Source organism: Hydra vulgaris, chromosome 09 (assembly GCF_038396675.1).
Source record: "Hydra vulgaris chromosome 09, alternate assembly HydraT2T_AEP".
NCBI classification, from domain to species: Eukaryota; Metazoa; Cnidaria; class Hydrozoa; order Anthoathecata; family Hydridae; genus Hydra; species Hydra vulgaris.
In genome coordinates, this window is record NC_088928.1 from 61,805,001 (window position 1) to 61,826,180 (window position 21,180).

The 21,180-nt window shown below is 29.2% G+C and overlaps 2 protein-coding genes across 2 annotated transcripts in view; one reads left to right on the forward strand and one right to left on the reverse strand.

Moving 5' to 3' along the window:
* The window catches only part of LOC101237023 (spatacsin), a 156,174-nt gene extending 150,008 nt beyond the window's left edge, over positions 1-6,166 (reverse strand). Inside the window, exon 1 of the mRNA XM_065806270.1 lies at positions 5,922-6,166. Coding sequence (XP_065662342.1) covers positions 5,922-6,112 — 191 coding nt within the window. The 5' untranslated portion in view covers positions 6,113-6,166. The remainder of the gene's footprint in view (positions 1-5,921) is intronic.
* A 5,415-nt stretch (positions 6,167-11,581) lies between these two features.
* Positions 11,582-17,955, forward strand: LOC136085633 (protein FAM200B-like). Its single transcript, XM_065806957.1, has 3 exons — positions 11,582-12,066; positions 14,061-14,257; positions 17,840-17,955. The coding sequence occupies exons 1-3, from the start codon at positions 11,582-11,584 to the stop codon at positions 17,953-17,955; spliced, it is 798 nt and encodes a 265-aa protein (XP_065663029.1).
* Positions 17,956-21,180: the final 3,225 nt, after the last annotated feature.

The following is a 21,180-nucleotide window of genomic DNA, read 5'->3' on the forward strand; positions in this document are numbered from 1 at the left end:
GTTGTAATTACAGATGCATCAATGATACAAATTGTGTTATTACTTAAAACCAAACACTCATGTGCTCTAGATGTCCAGAAAAGTTTGTTAAAATGCTTGTGCGGGTTTATAAACATTGCCATGACATCTTTAGCAGATTAGAAAAAATTTTAAAATCTGCTATCATCATGAAAAGATTTTAATGCAATAAATTTCATTTATCATACCAACCCAATGAATACACAGAATAAACTCGCCAAATTTCAATGTATTAATGTTAGCTTGCTGATTAGTTTAATTTAAATACCATAAAAAAAAAAATTTTTTTATGGTATTTAAAATAAACTAATCAGAAATTTAAATACCATAAAAAGAAAAAATGTCTGTTATATAAACATCTTTGTTCATTTAAAGCTAATACAAAGTGACAAAAAATAACAGAGTTGAGTAATTTCACCATTTTTTGTAAATCAAGAAGTTATAACAAAATCAACAGTGGATTTATCAATGTAATTATTCAAAATTATAAAAAAGTCAATTTTGTTCAAATTGGCCATTTTTGTTTTTAATACAGAGCCTCAAACGCTTGCTGAAATTTTCTGTGATGAGCCACAGCTCTGCTGGGGTGATTCAATTCCATTCCTTGGTCAATAACTGTTTAAGAGCCTCCAAAAAGTTGTTTCCAAAGTGTTGATGAACCCAGGGAAGCACCACATCTTCACCAATATCTTTTCTGTACACATCTATGTTGATTTTAACCCCAGAATCAATGAAAATGAGGGTAGTTTCGCCTGCTGTGCAAATTCCAGCCCAAACCATAACCGATTTGGAGTGTCTGGAGGTGCCTTTGCCCAAATCCAATCATTTTGGCAATTATAGCTTTGCTCAACAGATAAGAGCTTCTCATTGGAGAACAAGATACACTCCCAGTGTGAAATTGCAGCCTGCTTAAGCTATTGGCAACATCTTTTTAGTCAAACTCGTTTGTTGTCATAGTTGAAAAGCTGTGCCTCCTTGAACTTCTAGTTGTGAAGGTTGAGCTCTTTTTTGGCCATAAGTCAAACCAATTCGCAATTGATTCCTATTTGGCAAGCAATCTTTCTCCTCAAAACCTTGGAATTCCTGGTCATTTTCTTTTTGATCAATTTTTGTTGCCTTTCTATATACATTGTTTGTCTTTGGCTTCTTCCAAGACAATCCCCATCATGGCCAAGCTACTTGAATCATTTAATTGCTTTGAAGAATTTGCTGAGGTTTACAAAGCAAACAAATCACCCTGCACACTCGCTTTCCTGCACAAAGAAGATCCAAAATCAAGCTTCGCTTGTTTACCCTGAAAAATAATAAAATTGTAACAACAAACACAAAGAAAAACAATTATTTTTTGTCACCCTGTAGGATCTATAAATTCAGGCTTAAATTGATGATATCTCCTAGTTACAGAACTTTTTCTACTTTTTAAACCTTTTCAAGATGATGGCAAATTGTTAAAATTCTCCAAACTATTTCTTCTCTGGCGTCTTCTTTATAACAATCAAATCTCTTTGAATCAGTCTTCTACAACAAATTAGCTCATGACAAGTATGATTTGACATTTTTCCAAAATAAAGTTTTATTTACTTCTAATAGCTCTTATTTAATAAAACAACTCAATGTTAACATTTTAAATTAAATATCAGTTAAAATAATGATTTTAAAAGGTGATAATTTTCTTTTTTATTGATGTCATGTTATGGCAGGATTTTTTTTTACTGTTTGATATTAGTTAATTAAAAAACTTGTTGTTAACATTTTAGCATTAAATGCTAAAATGTTATCAATTTTTTTCAATTCAAAAAGTTTAAAATTATGTAAATAAAAATTTCTGTTAAAATCATTATTTTAGATGGATGTCTATTTTTAATCTGTATACTTGCAAATCAAAATTCTTATAAACATATGAACTTTTTAAAAATATTTTAAAAAGGATCATTGAATATAGAATGATTAAAAACCAAATGGAACAAATATAAACCAAAAAAATTTTTGAAGACAGTATTTTAAAAGTTATCATTTTTTTTTAAAAAAAATTTAAAAGTGGGGCATGGCCCCTGATGCCCCGGCCTGATGGATCATCTGGTTGTCTAAGGGTTTGGACAGTTGTAATTGTAATTGTAAAAATTAAATACAATAACACATTATAATACAATAATATTGTATTGTAATACCAAAGATGTAATTAAAACATTATTTATTGTTATTGTATTGCTGTGATGAAAAACAGTTACAATAACTATAGTATTGTTTTAGTTCTAACAATACATTTAAATCCTAAAACTTTTGTATTGTATTGCTGTGATGTAAAACAATTACAATAACTATTGTATTGTTTTGATGAAAAACTGTTACAATAAATATTGTGGTGTATTTTATTACTATTTCAAAGTCCAATAGCTATTGTATTTTAAAGTATTTCGATTCATTTTCGCACACATTTATTATTACTTGGGCACTAGAAAATTCAGAGGGCATGTGAAAGTTGTTTTTAGCATTCATTTATATATATAATATTATTTTTTTAGCCAAAGAAGTATATATTCTACGTATACTTGTTTGGCTAAAAAAATAAAATTATATGTTTAAAGAATAACTTATTTAGAATTAACATTGATAATACTCATTCAAACTCATACAAATAAAGGGTGTTTTTTTTTACATGTATAGAACTTGAAGTTAACAACACTGTTTTAACTGGTGGCCATTTTGTCAGTTGCCAAGTGATTTGTGTTTAGTTTGGTTTGGCATTTCAACATGAATAGAATTCATGTTGAAATGCCAAAATTGTGCAAATTTTTTTGGAAAACAATAGTTCTGTTCGAAATACGTATCGAGCACTACGCCTATGACAATACATGATAATATGCACCCACAGAGATGTCGTACAGTACATACTGAACCCATTGCTGCTGTAGAGCGTAGTGTAGAGGAAGACCCGAATCAGTCTGTCCGGCATCGTGCACAGGAATTGGAACTGTGTCCATCCACTTTGTGGAAGATTTTGCGTAAAGATCTTGGTTTGCGTGCTTACAAGATCCAACTCGTACAAGAATTGAAGCCACACAATCACCTAGCAAGACGTACATTCGGTGAATGGGCCCAAAACAAGATTGCTGTCAACCCCAATTTTCATAAGAAGATTTTGTTTAGCCATGAAGCTCACTTTTGGTTAAATGGCTACATCAATAAACAGAACTGACATATTTGGAGCGAAGGCAATCCTCAAGTGCATATTGAGACACTGTTACATCCAGAAAAACTGACTGTTTGGTGTGCTTTATGGGCTGGTGGAATCATTGGTCCGTACATCTTTAAGAACGATGTTGGCCAGAACATAACAGTAAATGGTGACCGATATAGAGCCATGATTACTGACTTTCTCGTTCCTCGATTGAACAACCATAATGTGCAGGAGCTGTGGTTTCAACAAGACGGCACAACATGTCACACAGCTCATGCCACTATCTATTTACTGAAGGAAACGTTTGGTAACCGCGTAATTTTAAGATCCGAGCCCATGAATTGGCCTCCAAGATCATGCGACTTAACGCCGCTTGACTATTTTCTGTGGGGATATGTGAAGTTGCTGGTCTACGCCGATAAGCCTGAAACGATAGACCACTTGGAGAACAACATTCGCCGTGTTATTGCCAATATACGGCCACAAATGTCGGAAAAAGTGATTGAAAATTGGACCTCCAGATTAGATTAGGTTCGAATCAGCCGTGGCGGTCATATGCCAGAAATCATATTTAAATTATAATGCCAAAACATTATCTTTTGAATAAAGTCAATTACATGTCATTTTTAAAAAAACACCTTGTTTTATTCCATTTCAAAGTTCTATACCTGTAAAAAAAACACCCTTTATATAATTTATTATATGTTTGTAATTAGATAATTATATACTATATGAAGAGAAACTTTTGATTTTTTAAAAATTTTGTCTAAACTGATATTGAAATGTTTCACCAGATGATGACGTTTAAACTAATTGATTAACTACATAAAGTGAAAATAGTTTATTTCATTATTATAAATAACAATTAATGAGTAATAAATTACAGCATTATGGAATCAGGGAACCATTGATTTGGGTAATTATATATTATATTGTCTAAACATGTGAACTTTTATTTTGCAACAATTTTTTCTACATTCTCAGATTACTCATCATCCATCAGACTAGAGTAAGTGTTATCGAAACATTTGGTGTCTGTTTAAAAGCAAAAAACTAAGTGGAAGAAATGATAGGAATTGATTATGTATACATATCTATCCCCAGCAGTAAAAGAAAAACAGGTCAAATAAAACTCACTTTTATAGAGCTATATAAAGTTTGCAAAAAATAAAATAGAATCAATAATCATATATTAGTTGTACCCTATTAAAAAAGGGTACAAATAATATATGATTATTGATTCTATTTCTGGTCACATGACTAAGTTTTGACATTACGATAATTTTTTTCATTACAATAAAAATAAATTGTTAATGTATTATAAAGACGATTATAATGCAATATTTATTGTTGTTGTAGTGGGTCACTACAATACTTTTTTTTTTTCTCCAGATATTGTTATTGTATTATAAAGATGAATTGCAATACAATATTTATTGTTATTGTATTAATGTATTACAAAAATTGTAAACCACAGGTATTGTTAATGTTTCTAAAAAAAATAATACAATAACGATAGTTAATGTTTCTGTTATTGTTTTCATTTACAACCAACCAAACTCTAGGTTGTCTGCCCTGGAAACAATTTTAACACATGTTTATGAGGACTACACAAATACTTAAAGTTTCAGAGCTCCAGTTTGCCTGAATAGTAATGAAAAATCTATTGCAAGATTCCGCTACAAAAAAATAAGGCACATGACTCAACCCCCTCTTCTGGTGTCTTGGGCTCTGGAAACAACTTTAAGATGCATGCTTATCAGGGGTACAGAAATGCTAAAAGTTTCAGAACTCCAGCTCATCTGGACGGTAGTGAAAAATCAATTGTAATGTTCCGCTACAAAAAAGTGGAGTCTGTGCCCCATTATCTATATACAGAAATCCATATACTTGCAGATCTTATCCATATAGTTGCAAATTCTTATGTTTTCTGAAAGATCAATAAATATAGAATGATGTGTAAAAATTTATTTTGATATCATCAATGCCATGTGGGTTTCTTGAGCATCAAAATCAGGTAAATAAAAAAATGCCTAAACTTATTTAAATCAATAAATACTTAATAAGAATTTTTTACATTTTCAATCATTTCATTGGATTTGTCACCCCTGATAATAGCCAGGTATAAATTTTTAAGTAAAAAGATGAAATATTTAAGTTTTGTAACTTTTAACCTCTCAATAAACGTTGCAATTCTGAGGGGAAAATGAAGCTTAGCTATAATCTACCAAAAGTAAAATATTTATATTTGTGAATCTGTTTTGAGCTAGAGGTTAAATGTTTTAAGGAATTGTTATTTTACTAATTACTCTCAACGTTATAAAAACTAGCAAAATCTAAGATATAGGGTGACATTTTTAAAAACTTCTAGGTCATTTACTAAATCAAATTACTCTGTAGTGTAAAATCTAAAAGATAGATTACTATTACTAATAGTCTATTTAGTATGATGTAGATAAGGTTAGATATGATTGATATGGATTTTTATAGGGTTGATAAGATTGTTGATGTTGGTGGTGGTGGTGTTGTTGTTGATGCTATTGCTTCTGGACTTATATAATGGTAAGATTTTATGTGAAACAGTCTAACAGGTCAAGATTTTTATTATAAAATTAATGGATTGTAAGTGAAGAAAAAAAAAGGAGGGAAAGTAGGCTTCTCTAAAGTATGGGCATTAGCCTTGGGGAGGAAATTTTAGTTAAAAATCTACATAATAACAACTTACTCTGTGTATTTTACTTTTAGATCAACTTGATATTCTAATGTCATATGAATGATTGATAAAATAGAATTTCCTTTCACCGCTAAAAAATTTCCACATGGTGATGTTCTGCATTCAACAATATTTTCTTTAAAAGACCATGTTTTTAAAAGTGGTGAAATGAATTTCAGCTCTCTACATTCGGTAACTGCCATTGTTATGTATGTTTCCAATTCCGTCGTTCCTAAACAATTTTATAAACCCACAACGGTCCGATTAACCTTTAAAAAAGTAAATAATTGAGTAGGGGAAAACTGGGGTAAAACGGGGTTCTAATGGAAAAAGCCTTTCTAGAGTAACAAAGGTTAATAAAATCTATACAAATTTGCTTGAAAATAAAATAACACAACATTGTAACAAAGTATATATTTAAAACCCTTATTAGATGGTCTGGTTTCACAAAACCAAAAATATCCTAAAACCGCTCAAAAAGTCATCATCTTATTTCATAAGCCTAATAAAATTTTAGACTTTGTACCTAATTCTGCTATAAATTATATTTAGGCTAAAAATTGTAATAGGTTGTAGGCTATTGTCATACTGATTTGATATATAATTTGATGTCAGTCTAAAAACAGACATCAATAAAGCGCAGGGGCGGATCCAGATTATTTTAGACTGACATCAAACTATATATCAAATCAGTATGACAATAGCCTAAAACCTATAACAATTTTTAGCCTAAATATAATTTATAGCAGAATTAGGTACAAAGTCTAAAATTTTATTTGGTTTATGAAATAAGATGACTTTTTGACATTCAAAGAGAGTTTGTCACACATGAACCATTCGTTTATTTTATTTTAGGTAATTTTTTATTATAACTATGTTAAAAAGTGTATTAATGTCTCTATGTGAATGAAACAAATTGGAGTCATCCGCAAATGAGATGAACTTTTATAAGTCTAATATTGAATATCATTTATATGATGTTGAATATAATATATTATAAAGTAAAAATAATAAAGGCCCGAAGTTGGAGCCTAGGGGAGCCCCGCAAGATATGGTGCTTTTTGTTATTTTTGTTGTTTCATTTTGAATTTATTGCTTGCTGTTTAATAAATTATCTTTAAACCAAATTAAGTTATTACTTTTTTACTCCATACACTTCAAGTTTTTTTTTAAAAGAATGTTGTGATTTACTATGTCAAAAGTTTAAGAAAGATCAATAACAACTCTTAACGTAAAGAAATCAATACTAAAAGCATTAGATATATGAGTTACTGGCTTAAATATAGCATGGTTGGTTGAATGGTTGTTTTTTCAATCCAAAATGTTTACCGTAAAAATATTGTTTTCTGTCAAACAACTGTATAGCCTATTATATGACGTGTTTTAGTAATTTGAAAAGCATGGTAAAACTGGTCTATAGTTATTAGTATCAAAATCTTCTTCAGATTTATAAATAAAGTCACCCCCGAATCGGGCAATATTTAGTTTATCTGGGAAAATACCTGATTTCAATAAAAGTTAAAAGATGGGATACAATAATGGTTCTATAATACCTTTATTTATACAATTGTAGAATTACATAAAAAAATGTGGTAGTTATGTGGTGGCAGAGCGCTTGAAGTTCCGAGTTCGATCCCCCACTATGTACCTGGTAGTACTGCGTTCAACTTGTTTTTAGATTTGCTTCTTTCATAATCTTTTCTGTGGTTTGGGTTCATATTCAAGTAAGAATGAAATGTTGCAGAACTCGACGGAATTTCTTCTGATAATTTATGACCTACATTAAGAAAGAAGCTATTTAGATTTTCAGCTAATTTTATCTCATCACGTACCATTAATCAAAGGTTTTTTGGCAGATTGCCTTTGTACACACTTTTCACACTGTAAGTGTGCCTAGGACATGAAAAAATTCATTTTTCTGACTTTTTATTTTAAATACTAAATTTATATTGCGTAGATCAGTGTTTCCCACCGGTGGGGCGTGGGAAACTTTTAGGGGGCTATTCGATTGTTCGGGAGCAATGGAAAAAAAAGGACTTTTTCAGTCTAAATTTCACCACATAGTCGAATCTCCAGGAAACGTCCATTATAAAGTGCATTATGCAAAATTTTTTCGCTGGAATGCATTCGGAAAAGTAAGATTTGCTTCGGCAAACTAGGATTCGGAAAACTAGGATTTAGTTCGGAAAAATAAAATTCGGACTAGAATTATCAGTTGCTTGTATCGTGTTGTCAATGTGCGTTACCGTTAATTTGAAAAAAAAGTAGTGCTGTGCTTATAAAAGCAGTGCTGTGCATACTAGAAATAATAGCAGTTGTTCAAATTTATCGTTGTTTGCCAATTTTTATTACAATTTATAAATAAATATAAGTGATATTTAAATATAATCGGTAAGTAAATATAATTGTAAATATATTTAATTAATTATTTAGAATTTAGGAAATAAAGAAATATATAGAGTAAAAGCGGGTCAAACCGATCACCGAACAATAAAAATCAAGTAACTATTATTTTTTAAAATTTTTAAACTATTTTTTTAAATAAGATAAAAAATACCAACTAGCACATTATTTATTAATTTTTTTTATTTTTTTTTTTTAATTGTATTTGAAAATATGAAAACTAGAAGAAAAAAAAAAGATCGCTTTTGGCAGAAAGTCTGTTAAAACCGATCAATATAAAATACATTTAATAAATTTAACATTTATACATGTAAATGTATATATTTTCATATATTTTTTATATAGCATACATAAATAAGCTATATATTTTTTATGTAGCATACAGAAATAATAAAAGACTTATGGTTTACATTTTTTACAACAAAAAAAATCTGAACCCATTGCAAAATTTTTTGGCAAATATGTTTTGTTGCACAGCCAAGTATTGCAATTTGGATTCTCGCATGACATCATGTCCGATTGTAATTCTTTTTTACACTTTCTGCATTTAATAACTTTTCTTCTTTGAGGGCGTAGTAATCGGTTTTATATTTTGAGTTACTTCTTTTTCTGCAGGGTTTGGCAATGGCATTAAGAGTTTGCAAATGGTTTTACGGTTTTTAGCTTCTTTTTCAGCTAATTTGAGTTGCTTAACTTCTTCTCTTTTTTTGAGATGATCTGCAACACCGTGTTTTGTAATACATTGGCCAGCAATTTTTGGAACATTAGGTTGCCTCGATTTTTTTACATGAGACAGATTTTTTCTTGAAAAAAACTCTTTAGCTCATTTCCATTTCGATTTTTATTCTCTCATGTAGTGCTCTGTACTTATCGAACCTCGAAGCTGCTGTTGCTGGTTCAGAGGATAATGCGAAAGACTTTATTGTTCGCAATGTTGTTGAAGATGTCGGTAGATTTAACGTTTCGGAGATAGCTAATGCCTGTTGATTGATTTTGTTTTTGTTAAGTGGAAATAACCCAGTATATTAAAACCAGAAATTGCGTGCAAACGTGTAAAACACTTACCGCTCTCATACACCTGTTTGAGCATCGTAGGAGGATTTTCTTTATATAAGTTTTTGCATTCTTTGTCTTTGTAATATTTGGTAAGAACTGCCTTCCACACTTGCTTAACATAGCAATAGACACCTCTGTCCTGCGGCTGAAGAATGTGAGATGAGTGGGCTGGTAGACAAATCAAAATTATATTGTTTTCCCAACATTGCAATACAGCTCCTAAACTGACGTAAGACGTATGTCTATCAAGATGTAAAGTATGAGTACCACTAATAGCTTGACATTCTGGTATATACACTTCCTTCAACCATTCAATAAATGTGTCATGCTCCATCCAACCAGATTTAGAAATTGAATACTTGGTGCCAGTCGGACCTCCTAAAGCCCACTCAGCTCTAAAGTTTCGTTTTGCTTTGTATACCACCAATGGTGGTGTAAAGTATCTATCAGCATTACATCAATTGTTCACTGTATAATGGATTTTTTCATTGTACCAGTGAGTTTCAAAACGCACTTTGCACCTTTTCGACATACTACAGTTGCTTTGCCTTGATCACCACAGAAACCCGATTCATCGCAATTCCAAATGTGACAACCAGAACTTATCCCAGACCATTGATATTGTTTTGTGACAACTTGAAAATAATTATCAATTATTTCTTGCCCACAAGAAGCGGCTCTGGCAGATGCTAAAGTGTGAGTTTTTCTTGCGGAAATTTCTTTAGACCATTAGTTTATAAATGCATAAAACCAGTCTTTGCCAGGCCTGCCGTTTTTAAGTAGGCCTGATTTATTTGTACAAAGAAGGTAACCGCATACGAAGTCCATGACATCATTTCGTGTTAAACCATAACCCCAATCACATAGAAACTTAAACGTATGCACCATAATTGACTCTGTTTGTTGTGAGAGTACGGTTGTTTATCCTGATCCCTTGAAGCTAGCATTGCTGTTGTTCCTGCGACCTATTAGAGTTGAGAATGGAATGCCATATTTGAATGCAGCTTTTCTGATTGAAGTATTTTTTTCTTTTATATCATTTAACGCAGCTTCTATATCTTCTTCATTGTATGACTTTTTACTTGTTGTCATCTTGAAAGTGAATATTTAATAAATATCATTAAGTCATTTTTATAAAATAACTTTATATAGGAAGAACCCGGAACTAACACATGAGAAAATCCAATAATTTAATTCACCTCGGTACCTAATTTAAAAATTCACATACTACTTAATAAAGGAATTTAAAGTAAATATGTGAATGATCGGTTTTACCGGAAAAAATATAATATTAATTTTTCTTACTTTTATGTCTAAATTTTAACTATAAAACAAACAAAAATTATGTAATCGTATTAAAATTAAATTTTCTACAAGATAGAGGTAAAATTATTTTTAAACGAATTATGGTTCCCGAATCATTACGATAGCAAATAAAAGAAAAAAGCAAATTTTTACGACTCTTTTTTAAACTTTTATAAAAATAAAATGACTGAAAAATGACTTGGATTTTATTTTGACACATTTGAATAGAGGAGATGATTCTCTTTCTTCTGGTGTTTTTATTTTTTTAAATATTCCTATCAGTTTCGATTTTATTTAAATTTTTCGATCAGTGATCGAAAAAATAGTATCATTGGTTTGACCCGTTTTTACTCTAATGATTGTTACGAAAACAATTCCCTCTGGACAATCATTTCAAACGCTAGTTCAAAATAACGATTAGCGATTGCGGAATAAGTAATTCCCTTTAGAGAATTGCACGAAAACTTATTGCGAAAGTATTCCCTTGAGAGTCTAATTCCGCACGAGGAATTCTCACTTAAAAGCAATAGCGCTAAACATAACAACAGTTGGAATAATAAGTCTAGAGGACACACAGTTTATATATAACTAGTTGTTTAAAATTTAATATTCAAATATATAATAAATATAATACAAATAATATAATAATATTCAAATATGAAATAAATATAATACAAAAAACCAACGTGGATTCTCTTTCAATAATAAATGAGAATACGAAACATTACAAAATATATATTTTTAATTTCCTAATTAATTTTAAAATTCATTTTTTAGTCCATGAGTAGTGCAAGCAAGAAAAAAATTCGACAGTAGAAGAGTATTTAAAATTTGGTTTCATACCTGCGGTCCATGAGGCACGGTTACCTTTTTGTCTATTATGCCAATAATGCTTGAGCAATGAATCGATGAAACCAGGTCGTCTTGAAGCACATTTGAAAGCAAAAAATAAAGATCAAATTAATTCAAATTTGAATTATTTTCAAATTTTAAAGAAAAATTATGAAAAAAGAGCAACTTTAAAGTCTCTTTTTACTGCTCATAATGTTAATATTAATCGCGTTCTTGACGCTAGCTATCAAATTTCATTACGCATTACTAAATCTGGGAAAAATCATACAATAGGAGAGCAGATAATCAAGCCTTCAATATCAACATTTATTAAAACTGTTTTTGCAAAAGATGACCGAGACATGAAAACCATGCCACTATGTAACAATACTGTCAGCAGAAGAATTGACGAGTTGAGTAAAGATGTTGAAATACAACTTATCGAAAAGTTAAAAACAAGACTTTTTTCGGTGCAAATGGACGAATCAACTTTGAGAGACAGCAAAGCAGTATTACTTACATATGTCAGATACATCGAAAATAATGATTTTGCTGAAGAAATGTTATTTTGCAAATCATTAAAAAGTAGTACTACCGCTAAAGATATATATAGTGCTCTAAAAAGTTACTTAGATACAAATAAAATACCTTCAAGGAACAAATAAAACTCTTGTCGATGCAAAAGTGAAGATATTTGGTTTTATTACGACTATTGAACTATTTGAAAAAGACGTTTACCAAAAACAGTTTGAAAAGTTTCATTGGTTACCGCTATACTTAATATTGTCGAGCATCTAAAAAATTGATCAGCTGATTAAAAAAGACGATTTTCCGATTTGAAAGAAATTGATTTTCCAACTTGGTTGATGCAGCCAATGTTAGTTAATTTATCTCATATTTCAAATATGCAGTACGAAAAAGAATTAGCAGAAATGCAGAATGACGAGTCAGTTAAAACTTTATTTAATGTAAATGGATCAATGGCATGGTTTTTTGAAGAGACCAAAATTAAATATCCTAGCACAACAGAAGAAAACTATTATTACCGTTTTATTATTACCGTTTTATTATTATTATTATTACCGTTTCCTTTTTCATATTTAGCTGAATGCGGGTTTAGTGCCATAACTGATTTGTTACTTGAAAATAAAATTGTTTTGATATAACACAACTTGGAGATCTTAGAATGTAGCTAACAAAGTTGGTACCCAATATAAAATCTCTTTGTAACCAGCATCAAGCACAAGGATCTCACTAAATTTCATTTATTGTAGACTTGAATACCTGATGTATTTTATTTTGTTTACTTTTATACTGTTTACTATACTTTGTTTACTTGAATTTTTTTGTTTAATAAATAACTTTTTGTGATTTCTTCCTGCAGTATATCATTTATGCTACGTATGAAAAATTTAAAACATTAAAAACTATTCATATGTAACATGGGGGGGGGGGGCATTTTAAGTTTTTATGAGCTTTGGTAGGGTATGGCACTAAAAAGGTTGTGAAAAACTGACGTAGATCAATATAAAATTTTTTTTTGAAATTTGAAGAAAAAAGTGACGCAAAATATTAATCTTAAAATTGCACCAATACTGTTTTTTAACAATAAGTTTAAAATGCTATACATTAAAAACTACTTCATGAATTTAAAGAATCTTTTCTATTCTGATCTGGAAATGATATTTTAATTGTGAATTATTTAAAGAAAAAAAATTCGAAAAAAAAATTGAAACTTAAACATATATTTTGGGTAGTTTTGTTTGGGACTTAAAAAATTCCAAGTTATTTGAAAATATATTTATTTGATCAAAAACAAAATAACAGGAGCAAAAAGACCGCAGGAGGTCGCAAATAAACTCATTTGTTTCATACAATATAGACTTTCTATTTTTATGTGTAAAAAATTCACATCTCCGGAAATTGAATAATTTAAATTAGAATTTTAATTGTTCGTACGTGTTGATATTCGAAGTTGCGTAATTATGAAAATTAACTTTTACGGACAATTCAGGAATACCTATTGATAACTTGTGACAAAATGTTATTGATAAAAAAAAGGAGAATTAGAAGGAATTTTACTAACTTTTAACATTCAAATTAAGTTCATTGGAAAAATCAAAGTTAGTTCTAAAAACAAGAAGACGGAAATCAAAAAGACTAAGGTAAAAATTGAGCCGTTAATATTTATTTGAATTTTTTAAGTATCGTGTTATTTGCGACACCTTGTAGCTAAGTTTTTACTTTTCGCAATACATTATCAATTCAGTCAAAAACCTGAAAAACTTACATACAACAAAATCCGGATGATTTTGTGGGTACAGTGGAAAAACATGCTAATGAACAGGGTTCATTTGCATGTTTTCCATAAGTTAGAATATTTAAAAAAAGTTTTCCAAAAATGTAAAAAAAAAATGGGGAAAGGAAAAAGGAGTAAAACTTCCAACAATATCAGTGCAGGAAGCAACTGCTTTAATCAACAATTTGGATTTATCTATGAATAAATATCAGGTAAAATATGCAGGATAATACTATTGCAATTAGATGCTTTTAAAGATATGAGCTTCTGCCTAAACTAAAGTTGCCAACAAGGAATGATGCAGATATCTTTAAACGTACTTTGCTACCTGAGGAATTGAACAGTGATGACAAACAAACTTTATCTACTGTGAACAGTGTTATCAAAGATACTGTTAAGTCTCTGCTTGAAATATCCGGGTTTTGTGCTGAAAATTGTTCCGCACATGTAGATGGTAAATTTGAACTTGATGGTTTCGGAAAACACAACTATTGCTGTGTAGTGATGATGTGCTCAATACTTGGAGAAAACTAAATATTGGTGAAATCTCCTACAAGGATGCTGAAAGACATGAGCAATGCCATAAACCTATAGTTGAATGAGATGTAAGATTTTTCGCCATTCTACATCAAAGACTACGTGCACTTGATCACTGTCTGAAGTTGTTATACCACATTGTGGGCCAACAAACCCATACATTGTCTGAGCAGAATGAAAACAAACAGACTTGCTCGAAAATATCTGTTTGTTCCATAAACAGATATTTTTGAGAAGCCGTGGCGCAGTGGTAGCGCGCTTGCCTCAGAAACAAAAAATCCGTAGTTCAAACCCCACCTCTGGGCAATTTTTGCGACATTGGTTAGAAAGGAGGCGTGAACTTCCTATTAAATAGTCTTCTGCGGTGTCTGTAATAAGACCAAAAAGACTTCTTGGAGCACCTAAAAAAAAAGATATTTCCATGGGCTATGCTTAGCCCATTGGAAAAATTGTAAATAATTAGCTTGTATCAAATGTGCGCATATGCCCGGGAACTGTTTCTGATTCCAAGTGAATCACAAGTACTTTAAGCAGTCAGGCAAAAGATAGATTAAATACATTAGGGCTTATATATCAGGAACAAGTTGTAAGGCAAGACAGATGTCATTGCAAATAAATACATATGATATCTACCTAAGACGGATGATAAAAACACATTTATTTATTTTTTTCTTCTCCAGGTATACCATATAAAAAATACATTTATTGTCGTGAAAAAAAGAAAATATATATACAAGATTATTACGTATCAAATTGATAAAAATACATTAATATAATATTGATGCAAACTTTAATATAAATTTTGGTATAATAACTATTAAATATATTTATTTTTCTAAACTTTAATACCTAAAAAAAGGAAATTAAAGCAGATTCAGCATTTTGGGGTATAAAACTCCAAAAAAATATTTTTCGCAGATTCCCTTAACAGCGCCATTTGGCGTATATCTATGTCTATGTAAAAAGTTAATTTAAGTAAATTTAGAAATAATTTTTTGTAATTAGCTTTGTAATTACTATTTCTACTGTTATTATATCTTTTTTTATTTTATTTTTTTTTACTTTTTATATTTTTTTATTTCTTATTTATTGCAATCATTTTTACAAACTAAGAATATGCAGCTTTGCTTGCCGTTTAAACGACGATATTCCATTTAAGTGTTTTAATTTTTGATTTTTCAAGTTTTTCCATGACTTGGGGCGTTACGACATAATTGAAAATTCAGAACCCCGGGTTTTAGTTTTTTTAATATAATAGTTATGGAAGCTACTTGATCGCAGATTATAACTTTGAGAAAATGGTAACGAAATTATGTCTAAAAAAGAATTTGGTAGCGTATTATTTTTATATTTGAACATAAAAATAAGAATCTGATATAAATTTAATTTTTCCAAGTTTAAGACTTTCAGATTTGTTATTGCATTAGAAGGATTGTCCATTCTACTTAGATAATTAATTGCTTTACAAGCATGGTTTTGCAAGCCTTGTAGTTTGATTAATTTTATTTTGTGTGTATTAGCCCACAATATATTAGCATATGTGAGATGACTATGAATTAGACTAAAGTAAAGTTTTTTTTCTTTAACAGAAATCAGGAAACGGGCGACATTTATATAAAATACCTATTGCAGATGATATTTTTGATTCAATGTGTCCAATATGATTTCTCCATAATAAATTTTCATCAGTTTGAACACCAAGAACTTTGCATATTTTTCCCGTTTTATTTTTATGTTGTTAATGAGCAACTCTCGAATTTTTAAATGGTGGAATTTTTAACATTGATTGACCTGTTTTATAAAATAAGATGTAGTTAGTTTTTTTTACAGCTTAAAGATAGTTTATTTGCTCTAAACCACATCCAATGATTGCCAGTAAAAAAAGACTTTTACAATGTAGAATATTTGGAAAACTTGGACATATCACAAGAGAGTGTAAAGTAAATGTGAACAATGTCCCTTGTGAGTAAAAAATGATTATTCAAGAATGTATTCTGTAATCATTCAAAATATAAAAGACTGTTATCAAATAAAGTATATAATGTTATATATTAAATTATTATCCACTTAAATATGCTTCATTTTGGATATGATATAATATCCTTTTCAGAAATTATATAAGTTAGTAATTACCCAATTATTAGTTATAACACATGCCAGAATCATGTAAATTGACCCGAAAGCAACCTAGCCAGCTAGCAGCTTGCTGGTCACAGGCGTCGCGGCGCTATTTGTTTTATGGGCAGGGAAGACATTTTTTTTAAATAATTTTATTTTTAGAGTTGCATTTTATAGTTTATTTGAAAAATTAAAAAATGGTAAGGGTATTAATTTTGGCACCCCTTCTCCTCCTCCACCGTTGCCCCATTCCCTAGGTGAGAGTGCACACACGTAAAATTTAACCTCAGAATCAGATTCTTAGGCCCAAAAAAGTAATTGCTAAAATTTTCGTATTTAAAAGTAATAACCAAAATTTTCGACTTAATAAACAGTTAACAGATTTATGAATTTTTTCCCAAAAACCACATTTTAAGCACACTGTGCGACTTTAATAGTATTCCATGTTTTCAAAGCGTTTTTTCCAAGCTTTTTTGAGTATTGTTTTCTTTTTTCAAACAATTTTTTATAATTTTCGTAAGTTATTTCATTTTTATAAGTTTTATTTTTTAGGAGTTTGTCGTATAGTTTTTTACTTGAGGATTTGATTAAACCTTTTGACATCAAACCAATATAGATTGCGTCAGTAATGGTTGTCTAAAGCTTTATTCCAAGCATTTGTTAATTCAAGAAACTTCTTGCGTTCAAATTTTTTCAATTTTTTCTGAACTAATAACAATTTCTGTGACACAATAACTGATACATGTGAAAGAGAAGATTCTACAATTATTAGCATCTGACATAAATCATTTTTAAACTTTCATTTTAATTTTAAAATTCATTAGTTTGTATAAAAAATGAAGCAAATTTTCCAGCAGATAGTCATGCGGAAACCGTTGGTCTTGCATGGTTACATTTTTTTGAACTTATATTGCTAATAACTATCTGGAACAAAGCTCTTCAATGTATCGCGGATCGCAGCAAAATTCTTCAGAGCAAGAAACTTACCATGCTTTAACGTTCTATGTACTTTTAACAATTCCCTCTAGAAAATCAAAAGATATAAGATTCTTGGAATGATTTATAACTAAAATTGAAATTAGTAGCTTCCTCTTTGAAATTAACAAATAAATGTAAAATAACTTCAAGAGTTTGAAGAAAAAGCATTATGACAATACTTTAGATAAACAGCCGCTTTTGGTTATCTAGATAACCAAGCCGTTAGCCGTTAGATCTAACAGCTGGCCGTTTTTATAAAACATCTAAATTTGCTTTCAGGATTTTGGAACGGCTAGCTGTTAGATCTAACGGCTAAAGGTTTAACGGTATAAACGCATTAGATAGCTTTGTCAGTAGCTTTCAAATAAATATGGAAAAATATCTAGCATATTTTTACAAATAGTTAATTTACCAGAAATAGAAGAGCCGAGTGATGAGTTCTTAAAATCTCTAACTGAAATATACAACTATCCAACAACTATCCAACAACTATCCAACAACTATCCTAATGACATATGAGCTATTAAAAGAGGAATAAGAATTTGTTACAAAATATTCAATGTATCAACAATTACTTTTGAAGAAAAAATTCGATTGATTTCAATTTTTAATTAATCTAAAAAAGAGCTTCAGAATATATTTCCACAAATGTTTGTTTTAAAATACTCTCTACCATTCCTACATCAGTGTCAACAGACAAAGATCATTTAGCAAACCAAAATTAATAAAAAGTTTTTTACGTTCGAAACCAGAACAGATTTGGCTTAATCATTAACTACTTATTTCAATTGAACATAAGCAAAAACTGTAAATTATGAAAATGTCAGCTGAAATAAATAAATTATGAAGTAAATTATGAAGATGTTTTTAAACTCATCTATATCTATATATATATATATATATATATATATATATATATATATATATATATATATATATATATATATATATATATATATATATATATATATATATATATATATATATATATATATATATATATATATATATATATATATTGATAATTGTTGTGTACTACTGGAAATTGAACTCTATTGTGTGTAAGAGTGATCAATATCTTTTTTTTTTTTTTTAAATAGAGTCACTTTTCAAGATGGCGAATATTAGGGATTTGTCATATATTTTTGTACTTTCAACTACAGATTAGAGCACTTTCCGTTGATTTTGAGACCTATGTTTTTATACGATTCTTAATCAGCATAAAATTCTCTATCAGAATCAATCATAAAAAAAAAGGTAGGGGGGGTGCGAAAGTCGAGTAGCGCCATATATATATATATATATATATATATATATATATATATATATATATATATATATATATATATATATATATATATATATATATATATATATATATATATGTATATATATATATATATATAAAGATATTTTAAATATATATATATATATATATAAAGATATTTTAAATATATATATATCTTTATATATATATATATATATATATATATATATATATATATATATATATATATATATATGTATGTATAAAGATATTTTAAATATATATATATATATATCTTTATATATATATATATATATATATATATATATATATATATATATATATATATATATATATATATATATATAAAGATATTTTAAATACATATATATATATATATCTTTATATATATATATATATATATATATATATATATATATATATATATATATATACAGCTATGCTCAAATGTATGGAGCACCTATTTGTTTAAATATATTTGTGTTTAAAAAATGAGATATACATGATGAATTTTTTTTTAAATGGTATTTTATTTGTTTTTTACGTTTAAGCATTAGTAAATCATTTAATGCATGTTGAATTTGCTTGTCTGGGCATGATTAGACTTGTCTTAACTTGTCTACATACTCACTTAGTATAAATTCTGTCGAATTAAGATATTCATTTCATTCTTATCTTAAACGTAACTATTGTCAGCCGCTCATTATCTATTGTTTAAAAGTAGTGATTTTTTTTTATCGTTCTTTATTTATTTTCATTATGAGTAAAATACGCGAACTTTCTGTGAGTGAAAGAAGCCAAATTGTGATACTCCATAAACAAGGACATTCCCAAGTGGAAATTTCAAAAATTATGAAATGCTTAAGGAAAGCAGTGCAAAATGCTATAAATAGATTTAGTGAAACTGGTTCATACGAAAATAGACCAAAAACGGGAAGAAAACGTATACTTTCTCCTAGAAACCATCGTTTCCTCAACAGGATTTCACTTCGAAATCGGACCAAATCTTCTAAAGACTTGGTTAGCGATCTGTGGGAGCACAGAAAAATTCAAATTTCTGCTCCAAGTGTTAGAAGATACTTAAAAGAAGGTAATTTACATGGAAGAAGGGCTCGCCGAAAACCATTGCTGACTGAGCACCATAAGAAACTTCGTTTAGAATGGGCTAAACAGCACCAAAATTGGTCATCAGAAGATTGGGCCAAAATTATTTGGTCAGATGAATCAAATATAGAGGTAAGGCATCATTATGACTTACGGTGTAACCAAAAAATAAAAAAAAAATATCATTTCGAAATTATTCTTTTAAGTACCTGAAATTTTACATGTTGAAATTTATAATATCAAATTTGTATTCCTTTACTTTTTTGACCTAGATTTTCGGGCAACCTGGAGGCACCTTTGTAAGACGACGACCAGGCAAAGCATTTGAGCCGGAATGTATCATCCCTACAGTCAAATTTGGCGGTGGTGGCACAATGATCTGGGGTTGCATGGCCTCCAGTGGCGTAGGTGAAATATTTTTATGTGAGGGTAGGATGAATGCAGAGCGCTACATTACCATGCTAAATGAAGTTTTGGAGCCATCAATATTGAAATTATTTGACAAAGATGTCCCTCAATATTATTTTCAACAAGATAACGCTCCTTGCCACAAGGCAAAAAAAAGTTTGGACTGGTTTTCAACAAATGAAGTTCCCCTCATTACGTGGCCCCCCCAGTCTCCAGATTTGTCACCCATAGAAAATTTGTGGTCTATTTTGAAGAGGAAGTTGTCAATTTACAGATGTAAATCCAAAGAAGAATTTAAAGCAAAATTTCTGGATGAATGGGAAAAAATACCAGCGAATCTATGTAAGGATCTTGTGGACAGCATGCCCAAAAGACTACGTGCGGTGATCAAGGCAAAGGGAGGTGCTACAAAATATTAATTATATTAAATAATATTGTTGAATTGAAATAATTTGTATCAAATAAACACATTCACATTTACTATTTGTTCATTACTTTTGAATTTTAAATAAAATATAGGGGTGCTCCATACATTTGAGCATAGCTGTATATATATATATATATATATATATATATAAATTTTTTCAAAACTTATATATATATATATTTAAGTTTTGAAAAATTTTTTTTAAGATTTGCAGAAATATATATAATTTAATAGAAAATATAGAACAATTATGTTTATTATAGTTTTCATTTTTTTACTGTGCGTTTAACATCAACCAATGATTAATTATTAAATACTTAATATTATAAATATAATAATATTATATTAAGTATTTAATAATAACTTAATATAATAATTTATTAAATAATTATTATTATATTATTATTTTAAAATGTTTTAAAAAAGAAATGTCAAAACAAGTTTTATTTTATTTTTAGTTCCCTTTTATTTAAATTTCTTCAAGTTTTTTTTGTAAGTAAATGAATTTAACAAACTA

Coding starts and splice junctions, on each gene's coding strand:
- LOC136085633 (XM_065806957.1), top strand. CDS start 11,582: ATGAAACCAGGTCGTCTTGAAGCACATTTGAAAGCAAAAAATAAAGAT. Junction 12,067..14,060: donor AATGATTTTGCTGAAGAAAT/GTTATTTTGCAA, acceptor ATGCTTTTAAAG/ATATGAGCTTCTGCCTAAAC. Junction 14,258..17,839: donor TTGTTCCGCACATGTAGATG/GTAAATTTGAAC, acceptor TTTTACAAATAG/TTAATTTACCAGAAATAGAA.